This window comes from Passer domesticus, chromosome 2 (genome assembly GCF_036417665.1).
Source record: "Passer domesticus isolate bPasDom1 chromosome 2, bPasDom1.hap1, whole genome shotgun sequence".
Lineage (NCBI taxonomy): Eukaryota > Metazoa > Chordata > Aves > Passeriformes > Passeridae > Passer > Passer domesticus.
In genome coordinates, this window is record NC_087475.1 from 86,163,338 (window position 1) to 86,175,583 (window position 12,246).

Consider the following 12,246-nt stretch of genomic DNA (forward strand, 5'->3'; position numbering starts at 1 on the left):
GCGCGGGGATGTAGGATGGTTGGGAGAGCGGGTGTGCCTTTGGGTTGGTTTGGGGGTTTTATTTAAAAAGTTGAAAGTTGCCTGGCAAAGGTGGGCAGGTCCGTGCTGGGTGCCCGGCGGTGCGGGACGCGCGGGCCCGCTCGGTGCCCGGGCAGCGCTCACTGACCTGGCCTGGCTTGGAGGCTGGAGCCCGCTCCCTTTTGCGGGGCTGGAATTTCGGAGTGATTTGGCTTTTTTGTTTTATTAACTCCTGGCTGAAAGACTGGCCAAAGCGCTTTCCCCTTCTCTGTGAGGGCGGCAAGGTGCAGCCTGGGGACTGGCGGGGCCGGAACTTGAGAGGAACCTGTCACCGCAGGGCAGCATGCATAGGAAAGGGGATGACGAACACGAAGAGTTGCTGTGATAGTTGACAGTGGCATCGGCACCATCCCAGAGGAGGGTGTCTGTGTCCAGTCTCCCTCCGAGGCGCTGGGATATGCCCCCAGGGGAAGTATTTGAGGAACAGCAGCAGAACCACATGCTTTCGGGGTGCTCTGAGACTCCCCGATGGGTTGCTGAGGGTGCTCAGCACCGCCGGATGGTCCATGATGCTTAAGTAAATTACAAGGAGAGGAACGAAATTCACAGTTCTCTGTTGCAAAGACAGTGCGTCATAAATAGAGAGGTAACACTCATTGGCAAAGAAATGTGAAATTTCATCAAGGGTAGTGTAACCTGACGAAGTGCAGATTACAGCAGTGGAATAGCAGTGGCCACTCAGGCCGCTGCCATCCGGCTTGAGCGATAATTGCTCACAGGTCTGATTTATGATGAAGGAGAAGGCATTCAAAGATATCTTGAAAGAGAGAAAGAAAGGTGAAAGAGAGGTTTACTGCAGCTGGCAACAGCTTAACTGCGTTTATGTTAAGCTTCTAAGAAGGTTTCCTAGTATGCTGTTATCTTCAAGTAAGGAGAGAAAGTTTGACATTTAATTTGTCCGCCCTCTCCCTTTCCCAGCTTCCCTTTTCTTTTGTTGCATTTGTTATGGTAAAAACAAACTTTCCTTTCAAGGTTTTTCAAAGGAGAAGGTTATCTACTCTGAATTGTCATCCTAAGGAGAGTAGGGGGAAATACAGTGTTGTGTTCATTCAGGAAACTGATTAAAATTCATATCCTCTGTTCAGCTTCCCCCTTCCCCTCCCACCCTATAACACACACACATCTGACTGCTTGCAGTCACAGAACATGGAAATCTGAAATAATGTCAATTACCCTCTTGTTGGAAATAAAACCTAAGTCACACTCCACCTCATGTTTTCCACATAATGTATATATGTATGTACTTTCTCTTTGCTCATTTAGGAAATACATATGTACACATACATGCACACCCTCCAGGTGGAAAGAGGGAAGAAAGAGCAAGAGAAATTTAAAACCTTAATCTCTTCTTTTACTATTAGCTGAAAACCAAAAAAAAAGCCTTGTTCAAAGTCCACAGTGGGTTGACCACATTATTGTATTATCAATGTACTGGTGAGTTAGTTAGACTTCAGGCTTTTCAGCAGCCTGCTTATTTATCCTTTTTTTATTATTTTTTTCCCCCCTCAGTGCTTTTTGCATCAGCCTGTAGACATACTACATTCCCTGAGGCCTTCTTTGTGTGCAGGATTCAGTAGGTTGGTAATAAATATGTCCCACACAAAGACAAGGCATCTCGGGTCTCATTTGCCTGCTGATTCTAGTTGTTCAGTAGTCAGAAGTGCAGGTAATGGCAGGACACTGGTGACCTGCTAAGATCAGCTCAGTGTCACTCTGCTATCAAGAGGAAAACAAAGGTGACTTGCTTTGCTACCTATCAACCCATAATCTAAAAGTTCACGTGAATGACAAGCACAGAGCGTACAAGCCCATCATGCCTAAAACCCAGAGACTCTTCTGACCTCTGTAAATGGATTTAATTGCTTTAGTTCTTTAATGTTCTGTTTCTATGAGGCTTAGTCAGCTTAAATTTTAAATTACAAAGGCAGGTCTTTATGTTCCTTAAATGGTGAAAATTAGTAAAAGCTTATTTTGCTTAGGACTAAGTTTAATACAGTTAGAGCACTCATTCTCAGAGAATAGTAGCTGTCTCAACAGCAGGACAGCCTGAGAATGCTGTTCAAAGGATTTGTGTTGCACTTTTTAATTGATTGTGGCTAGGTTTTCCTACCACAGCTGTGTAAACTCAGCCCTAGAGAAGTCCATCCAAAGTAAGTAACACCCAGGGAGCAGCAGCGCTGTTACAAATCCCCATGTAAATTGCAAATATAATGCACATGGAACTTAAGAAACATGCTACTTTTTGAATATACAGTAGGCTATTCTTTATCTAAGTTGCTTTCATTCCAGAAAGGTAATATTGTCCATTATATTATTTTTACACTTCCAGAAAAATGTCCCCCTAAACTTTCAAATGCAGACTGGAACCAGCTAATATGTATATAAATACATGAACATTGTTTAGGGCTTTAAGTTTTGCGATAGATGCTTTACTAACCATGGTTTGATTTTCTTTATTTCTAAGTAATTTAGAGCATTGAAAGTCCCAAGTTTTTATTGTACCTATAGTATCAGCAGGTACATGATTTTAAGGAAAACCAGATTTTTCAGACTTGGACCTTTTCATTTTTAATTTTTATATATGTCAAGTCCAGAAGGCTTTTTACTTTACCTAAAATTACCCAAAATAACTAAGGTGTGAATACCTCCAACTCATAGAATCCTAGAATGCTTTGAATTGGAAGGGCCTTTAATTATCACCTTGTTCCAAACCCCTACCATGAGCAGGACACCTTCCACTAGACCAGGTTGCTCAGAGCCTCATCCAGCCTGGCCTTGAACACTTCCAGGGATGGGGCATCCACAGCTTCTCCGGGTAACCTGTTTCAGTGCTTTATCACTCTCATAATAAATAATTTCTTCCTTATATGAAATTTAAATCTGTCCTCTTTCAGTTAAAAACCATTTTCCCTTGCCCCATTAGTACAAGCACTTGTAAAAAGTCTCTCTCCATCTTCCTTATAATCCCTATTTTAGCCTCAAAAGGTCACACGCCTTCACCTCTGTAGACTAAACAGCGCTGTCTCTCTGAAACATCTCAGGATGTTTCTGTTCAGAAACCTTAAAATTTCCTGATTTTAGGATTTCAGCAGTATTTGAAAAGTTGGCTGACTTGTGGTATCTTGATGGACATTGAGAAACACTAATTAGTTTTTCAGGTTTCTTATGCTGGTGTGTACGTATATATATACAGGACTCGGGAGAAGCCAGAACTGTCTGAAGGCATCTGATCTTTAATCTGGTTGTACTGAGAAATTTAACAACTGCTGTGCTGGATCAGAACATGCAGTCCCTGACAAGGGTATGGGAGAAGAACAATGAACAAGGGGGGCTGTAGGGAGGACCTTGGGCAGGTGAGGGATGTTGAGCACTAGCCACGTGGGGCTGTGGATGTGGGTGCTTAGCTCATTAGTGGCAGCTTTCTTCCATTTGAACCAGTAAATGACATGAAAAATACATTTAGAAAAATGAAGTGTCTGTAGGGAATGGTGTTCAGGAGGAGCGCATCAGCCTGACCATTGCTGCCCATGTCCCTTCAGCATCCACAGCTGTGGCACTGGGGACATTAGCAGGTACATCTCTGAGGTAGGGAAATGGCTGTTGTACAGAGTGACAAAGAACAGATTTGGAAAGATTTATGAAATCTGTGGAAAGCTGGCATCCAAGTTCCAGCACTGGTTGTGTTGCCTCATAGTCAAAGCCAAAATGTGTGACTTCTTCCAGCTCCTCCATCAGTGAGCAGACATTCCATGAGAAGTGTGCTTTTGTCGTTGGTGGGGTCTGGTGTGTTTCTTCTAAGCTGATTGTATCAGGCAGACAGGAAGGCTGGATATAGTCACTTGAAACAGACTCTGCACATGGGAGCCACAAAATCCCAAATCACCTCTGGTTTGGGGCATTTTAGTATTTTCAAATACTAACACAATATTTGAGACCAGAGCATGGAATTTATTTATCTAACGGAAGTAAAGCAATACCAGAAAATTGAAAGAATATCTAAAACCGTCTCTCTGGTCCTAGAAATTACTTTACTTTGGTGACACTGGAGGTAACATCTACTAAAGTCACTCTGGGAAATATCTAATACAGTTTGGAATCTTATCACCCACCTCTGAATATATGTACCCCAGTTTCTTTGATTTCTCCCTCAAATACATCCCTATTACAAAAACTTCCACTGCTTAACCAGTTTTGCATCTTTTCTACCACTAAGAAGAAGCAGCAGTGGAGGGTCATGGCGCCAGTCACCCAAAGTGACATTGGAGAGAGAGGGGGAGGGGAAAGGCAGGCATGATTCTCAGTATTACTACACTTTGTATTCCAAGAGGAGGGTTAAAAGTTGCATAAAGCATGGGCATGAATGGTGCAGCCTTTACCTTGGCACAGGTTGCATTGGCAGTGGACAAGGAGGGAAATCCATGTTGAGTACATGCGTAAATATTCTAAGGTTAGATCGTTGGAGACGTGCAATTTCTCTGTGATCCATGACTTTGGTGGAAAATAGACCACATCAGGATGAGTTTGCCCCCAGAAGCCACACTATGTTTCTTCTGCACAGTGGGATCTGCGTGAATGAGCTGCTTGACCAACAAAATCCATGGTAATTAATAAAGGTTCTTGTATTGCTTTTGCCACTTTTTTTTGTTTGGAGTGCTGGACAATTTGAAGCAGTAAATCCCCCAAAGATTTTCATTTTCATTTCTGACTAAATCTGGGCATCCTGATTTGTTTCTTTAAAGTTGTTTTTTTTTGAGCTTTGAAAAGCAGACTTGAGCTGTTAAATACAATCACTGTTCATAATTTACGTCCCATTCCTATCATTCAGTAAGAACTTCCCACTATTTATTCAATGATTTGGCCCAGATTTGAGAAGATAAATGCTTTGCAAAAAGGCTGCTGGGGCCTCCTATACCCTTATCTTTTTTTGCCAAATCGTTCAATTTTATATAAATGGTGCATTTCTCGCAATTTATAGTAACTGACCAGGTCATGTGCCACTGCTGCTGCTATGGCTGGATTTCCTCAGGATCTAGAGAGAAGTCATCTTCTTGAAACGCAGGGCACTTTCTGCTGAAAATTTTTAATCTGTCTGTGAGTGCTCAGAGTTTATTTCTCTTGTATCCCTGCTGTGGTTGGTGCTGCAGAGTCTGCCACACAGCGTCGGCTGTTGTCAGACTCGTTGAGCAGCCCGGTGTGACCTGCTGACAGGCTGAATGCAGCATCAGCCTGCTCTGCATCGGGCCGCGCTCCTCTGAGCCTTGGGTCCAAATTCAGACACAGCAGCTCTCCTGTAGGAGTCCTGCTCAAGCACAGGGGTAGGTGTTTACAGCACCAGGACTGAAAGTACAGAGAGATCAAACTGCAGCAGGGAGACTGAATATTAAAGGATTTTGAAGAAGGAATAGCATCATGTGAGATGTCTTAGAAGTGGAGAATTTTCAGGAATCTGACTGAGGAGAGCAAAAGAAACTTTGATAATGTAATCTGAATAATTGATATTTTTCTCATCTAAAAACTAACAATACGTTCCAATTAAATTCAGTTTTCTTTTATCGAAGGCTTTCATTTTCTTTCCAAAAAAGCTTGTGAAGAGAGGATCTATTCTCTTGCTGTGTTTTGTCCTTGCACAGTGCTTTCTATTTCTTCTTTTTTACTACTCAAGCAACTGTGTTAAGTAAGAATAGCAATTAATCTCTGCATCCTTTATCAGAGATTTACAGAGTCCATTAGCAGTCAGTGTTACTCATAATGGTAATTCATAATTACAGAAAGGAAACAGGAATTGGAAGATATAACCAATCAATTTCCAAGTGTCTTTTAAAAAGTTTTAAATATTCTTTGTTATTGCATTTCTTATTAAAACTTTTTTTAGCATCATCACCTTCCTCCCCCTCCCCTCCTCCCCAACACTACAGAAATTTAGTAAAAATGTCCTAAGCAAAGGTTTAAAAGATGTTTAGTTCAATAGTACTTTAAAAATATTCTTTAGTAAAATTATATTTTTTTAAACAGTAGTGATGATTAGATGAGGTGCTTCAAAAAAAGCATCTTGAAAATCAGTTTTACATAATTTTTCAATTAATTTATCCTCTAATTTGGAGCGTGCTCAGAATTCAGCCTGAGAAACTATAACCTTAATTCATCTCTTTTAATTTTAGGCAGAAAACTAAACAAGAAACTTATTAACCATAAGCTTTCAATTTAGATAAAGACATTTCAAACCACCAGGGTTTGAGTTATCCTGAGGAGATTTCTCTTTTTGCACTCATTGTAGCTAGAGTTGTGTCTTGACTATGGGTCCCCAGCAGCCTGAGGAGTTAGTGTGGAGATGACCATTTTGGCTTGATTTTCACAGTTGATGGCTACTCAAACTCACTGAAACCTTCCAGAAATTCACGTATGTATTTGAAAATTTGTGCTCACATCATTCCTCTGAATTTACCTCTGACGTAAAGATGACAACAAGGTTGAGGTTTTGAGTTTCCAGGCATCAGCTATTGCCTCTTAGACACTGAAGATCAAGTAAGAAGCTGTCAATTGGCAGCTGTGAGGAGGATCAGATCATGAATTATTCCTGTTCTTATTCACTGAGCAGTGGAGCCGTCCTGTTGAGTTTTTGTTCCTCCTGTTTCACTCTTCCTTCTAGGAAGATCAGAGAGATGTCAGTGTGTAAGCTGCAGATCTTTCAGAGGACATGAGGCTCTAGAAGTGCCCATATACATTGCTGTCCCTTAAGCTCTTGCTTAATGAATTTACTTTGCATCCTGAGAATATTTGTTTAACCTGGCAATTGTTTGGCTTCAGGATGAGCCAAAGGTGAGAAGCAAATCATTTGCTCCAGGACTAGATTCTTATCGCTGGTATCAGTGGGAGGCATTTGGATTAGATTCCTAGCATAGCCAGGGGCAAATCCTGACCCAACTCAAATCCTTTTGGCTCAAACAGGGGGCCCTTGGTCAGGAGAGGATTGTATGAATACACAGAGATGCAGTTCAGGGGCTTTTGGGAGGTTTTTTTTTGCAAGGAATAAATATCTCAGAAAGAATAAAGCAAAGTTATGATTGTCACATTCAGTGAAGGGCAGCAGTGAAGCAAGTCACCTTTCCAGGCCAAGGAACACACTGAATCAGTTACAGCAGATTTATAGCTTTTTAGCTGTGATAAAGCCATATCAGTATGTATATGAATTTATATAGGAGTATGAGGGGGTTTTTTTCCTGTCTTTTAATGCAAGCCACATTGGAAAGTGTGCACAAAGGAGCCCCACTCCAAGGAAAGACAACTGGAACAAATTATATGCATTCAGACTTGTTAAATGGAATTGACAGCAGAAATATTCCCGGTAACCTGAGATTACGGCGGCATTGGTATAGTTAAGGTTATGTCAGCATTTCCATTAGAAACCCCTACTTTCAGGGGTTTATATCTGCAGAAAAAATCACTGTTGGTCGAAACTTGACAAGCTGTGCAAGGTCTCATCTGAGATGGATTATTTTACCTTTTTACAAAATTGGGGAGAAAAAACTCTTTGAAGAGTCAAGCTACAAGAGCACAAACAAAAATAGCAGCGTTCTGGCTTTGATCCTTTTTGACGTTAAAAAAACCCCGTTTCTTTCTTTATGGTGTAACTACCAAATGTACAACAAAATCTTGCTCTGAAGAAGAAATTAATCATTACACTATTAAAGGAAATGAAACATTAATTTATGGCCTATTAGATGCTTTTTCACTGCAGGACTGCCAATGTTTTGGTCTACCTCAGGTTATACTGAGAGATTTGTGACTAACATGAAACAAAGCCCCCAAAGCAGTAGATTCTGTGTGGAAAAAATGCTTTCAGGGCAGCTTTAGAAGAACAAAACATTGAAGGCAGAGTTGTCCAGAGACTGGAGTGAGTACTAGGAATTCAGTGTTCTGATTTCTGCCACAGGCTTCTCAGATACAAAACTTAAACCTCAGTTTTCTCAGTTGCAAATGAAAGCTATAGCAAACTCTAGGATTCGGTGTCCTTCTGAACTGTTTTCTTATATGTATGATATTACTGCAGCTAGACATGGTTTACACTTTGTTGAACAAGTAGACAAGAAGGGACCTGTGGCTCTAAACTTGCAGACATCAGGTTTCAGAGAGTAAGTTAATCTTTTTTCTAAACCTTTTCAGATTTTTCCGTGCACAACATTGAACTTTATGTTTCTGGGTAAGTATCATCTCTGAGCTGAAGCCTGTATGGCTGAGGGTCTGTGTATGTTCTCAGTTCCTGCAGTGCCTTCTACAGTTTGAAAAGTCATACCTGATGTTCATCAGAATGTTTTCCACTCACCGGATAAAAGCTGCTGTGGAAGTGCAGAGTATTATAAAATACAGGAAGGAAGCCTGAAGCTCATGTACTCATGGCTGCGTTGTGTTATTACTGTGAAATGGATCTCTCAGTTGGGAATGAGCGCAAACTTTGGGAAGGCTTGTTCCATTAGCTGTTTGCAAGCCATATGTCTCCATTTTTAAATGAGGAACTGGGGGCTTTGAACTTTATTTATAAGCTGAAATTTGCTGGTCACTGTGAACTGGTGATTAATTTGTAAAGGAGAAGATGCCAAAAGTCTCACTCTGACCTGTGTGTTCTTTCAAACTAAACATCCAATAACTGCATAGCCTCAGAAGATGTATCCCCCGCCACTTCCTCCTCCATCGTTTCTGTGCTTTGCATTATTCACTGTGTTTATTGTAACACACTATTAATCTCAACCACAGCTTTCAAACCATCATGTGACCCCAACAAATTCTTCAGCTAAAGCAATGATAGGTATTTTGGGTGGAAGCTTTTGAGGCTCTGAGTAAAAGAGAAAGGATCATGTTAAAAAAATATTTGAGTCAGTAATTTAGAGGAAAAACTGTTTTTTGTGGATCCAGCGTGATTTTTCTGAAAAATAATTCTTGAAATATGACATGAGACGATCATGCAGCTTCTTGCTGTGTGTGTATAAGCCATGGTGTATCCTTTGAAGTTGCTTCCCTAGTGTAGCTGGGTGCAAAGTAGTAGGGTATTTATTCAAGGGAGGGCAGTCCTTAACCATGGGTCTTAACAGCAGGACCAAGCCCATAGTGCACATTCTTGGTAGTAAAGGTGATGTGACAGGCTGTTATGGCACAGAAGGAACCTCTGCTATGAAGAGCTTTGTATGAAAGATTGGCACAGTTCTTTAAGAGTCACTTGGGTTGAAGCTTTGAGGTCCACAAGCCCAGGTGTACACACTTAACAAAAATTCAGTTTGATGGCAGTTTGGAAAACACCAGAATTTGAAGGGTTAAATTTTTGTTTGTTTCTGAGTCCTGCTGTATAAATTTAGAAAAAAGCCCCCAAGAGAGATGGACTAGCTGGCATAGTGCTTTAAATGCATGATTGGCATTAGCTCAGAATCTACAACTGCAAGGTCTATATTTTGTAGTAAGCAGTGCAGTGGGAGTCAACACCAGTCAAAAAACTGGTGGCTGGTTACAGTTGGTGACCTCGGCCAAATGACCTAAATGCTGGTGCTTGACTCTTACGTAAATAAAATGGGGGGTAATTACTATTGTTTGCTCCTTAGAAGTTTTGGAAATTTTCATATTCTTAATTTCAGATTGATAATGAAAAAATACTGTTGTATTCCCTCTCTGTTCAGCTGATAAATTCACAGGGTCTCAGAGCTTTACTGCTGGCTTTTAACATGCCTCTGGAGGTAAGGGATGGTGATGCTGCAAAGTTTAGTCAGCCTTTTTGTAACACATCTTCTCATTCTGTCCTCACTTTTAACAGGAAAGATTTAGTAGATGTTTTTTCTCTTTTTGTGTAATAACTAGGTCTGTCAATGGCAGCCTGCTAGTTTAGGCCTTTTCTATATAAAGCAGAGAAAGTGTAAAGATAAAATGTAATATTGTATAACAGAAGGTGACAAAATTCAGTTGTAGTGTATGGTATCTCTGTTTACAAGAGGTCAGCTAATACTGACATGTCAAAGTACCATGAAAATGTGCAGCCATTCACTAAAGGCAACAATGGTGGGCCAAAAGACCCATGTTACACATGGGCCATGTGACTCCATGTTACTTCATAGTGTCAGAGAATCATTAAGGCTGGAAAATACTCTAAGGTCACTGAGTCCAACCATTAACTCAGCACCATCATGTTCCCCACTAAACCATGTCCTTAGGTACACATGCAGTACCTTCTGAGCACTTCCAGGCATGGCGATGCTGGGAAATCTCTACCAAATGGCAGACACCTCATATCTTAATCTGCTACTTTCTACCACTAAAACACAAATGCATGTGGAAAACAATTGCTAACAGAATGATGTTTGATGCATTTCTCCCCAGCTTACATGCCATTTAAAATTCTAAAACAAGCTAAGCTACTGAGACCCAAATTTTTTGCTCATCAAGGATCTCCAACACCAAGTAGCCTTATTAGTGGGAGAAGAAGATAAGAAGGCTGGACTCGGCCTCATTAATTAACTCCTAGTTGTTCGTATTCTTTCACATCTTAAGACATCAATGTTACTCAGAAATTAACCCTACAAAATGTAGCAAGTGTGTTTGAGATGCCTTTCAGGGTAACCTAAAAGTTGCTACTCTAACCTCTTGTCTTTCTTACCTTTCCTAACTGATGTCCTGGCAAGGCAGTAAATTGATAGAAATTATAAAATACCTGGAGGTGGACGGGATTCATGCCTGCAGGTTGTAAAATATATTGGTCCTTTCTGGAGGATGTGAGCCTTTTTCTGTTGTACTACATTTCTCTAGGTTTTCAGGGTATTTCTAGGTGTCCTGACAATTATGTTTCTTAATCATGCTGTCTTTCACTTTCTTTCAGTCTAAATAAGACCCCTATTGTAGAGATAAAAATTGGCCTCTCTGAATTATTGAGATTAAGTAGGTTATAATTTCAGCATTTTGGACACCTCAGGATATTAGGTATTTGGTAAGTACAGTATACTGCAAATAGGAAAAAGCATTCTGAAACCATAAATGGCTATATTTCTTTCAGCATTTGGGAGGGAAGGGGTGTTATGGTGGTCAGGCCGGTAAGATGAGAGCCTGTCATCATATGCACTATTCAAAATCAGCCAGCCATGACGGCTCAGGAATTGGACTCTAGGTTCTCCCACGTGAGGGGAGAATTGAGCTTTGTGACCTGCTTCAGAAAAATTAAAGTAGCGACACATGGCTCATTAGCATGACAGCTCAGGGAGTGGGCATGGGGTGTAATAAAGTGCTGGAGGACCTTGGAGTGCTCCGGCAGGAAAGCTGGCAAGTGTAAAATCGATGCTTTTGATACATTAGGTGGTAATGGAAGAAGCACAGCACAGAAGTGGTATGATCGGATGATTTAGTTAGAGCCATAAATCTAGCGGCAGTATCGTGGCAACGTGATAGGACACAGCATTTCATAAGGAGCACAGCATAAAGATTCATGCATTAGTCAAGTCTGGGGTTGAAGCACATGTGAGTGGGAGTTGCATTACTGATACAAATGATAGAGTGGTTCATCCTTGCAAACACACAGAGTAAAACAAGGGCACTTGGTGGTAAATGAGAACTTTAGACAAAGGTGCCAGATATTTGCATTCTGCATGGTGTAAAATTATTCTGGTGAACTAGAAATCAGCATGGATTACTCTGGTTAAAACTACTACTGGACCCTTTTCTTCCCGTGCACTTCCTGGCCAAGTGAGGAGATTTTGTAAAAATTCTCCAGAGTCACATTTCAGCAGTAAAACTGCTGCTGCTTGATGGTTGCTTGTGATATGTTTTAATGTAAATCATCTATTTCCTTGCTACTCAGTTTACATAAATCCTGCCCAAATCATCTTAAACAACTTCTCTCCCTAAAACTGAATGGCTACATAAAACTATCAGAAGGATCTACATTTTACCTCAATTTAGGTATCTTGTTTTAAAATCAGTCATCCTCTTAAATTACCATCATTTTTTATGCCCTTCTTAGCATTGCAGTCAGTTTTTCTACACATCTCTAACAGTGAGAGAGAGTTGACTTTGGTATAGTTTCACAGATAGAGTACCCAAAGACAATTCAGGTAAAACCAGAAAGAAGTGACACTGCTTCCTGCCATTAACATATGTTTGATTAGGAAAAGTATCATTAGGACTAGTACCGAGGAGTAGATGTCA

General features: G+C 40.7%; 1 protein-coding gene across 25 annotated transcripts in view; it reads left to right on the forward strand.

The window, feature by feature from the left end:
- Positions 1–12,246, forward strand: part of TENM4 (teneurin transmembrane protein 4) — a 1,559,611-nt gene that overhangs the window by 1,298,650 nt on the left and 248,715 nt on the right. The window contains exon 2 of one of the 25 annotated variants that reach the window (XM_064409716.1): positions 8,239–8,275. The exons of the other annotated variants lie outside the window; for them this stretch is intronic. Within the exon in view, the coding sequence (XP_064265786.1) occupies positions 8,266–8,275 (10 nt within the window). The 5' untranslated portion in view covers positions 8,239–8,265. The remainder of the gene's footprint in view (positions 1–8,238; positions 8,276–12,246) is intronic. 25 annotated transcript variants of the gene reach the window in all.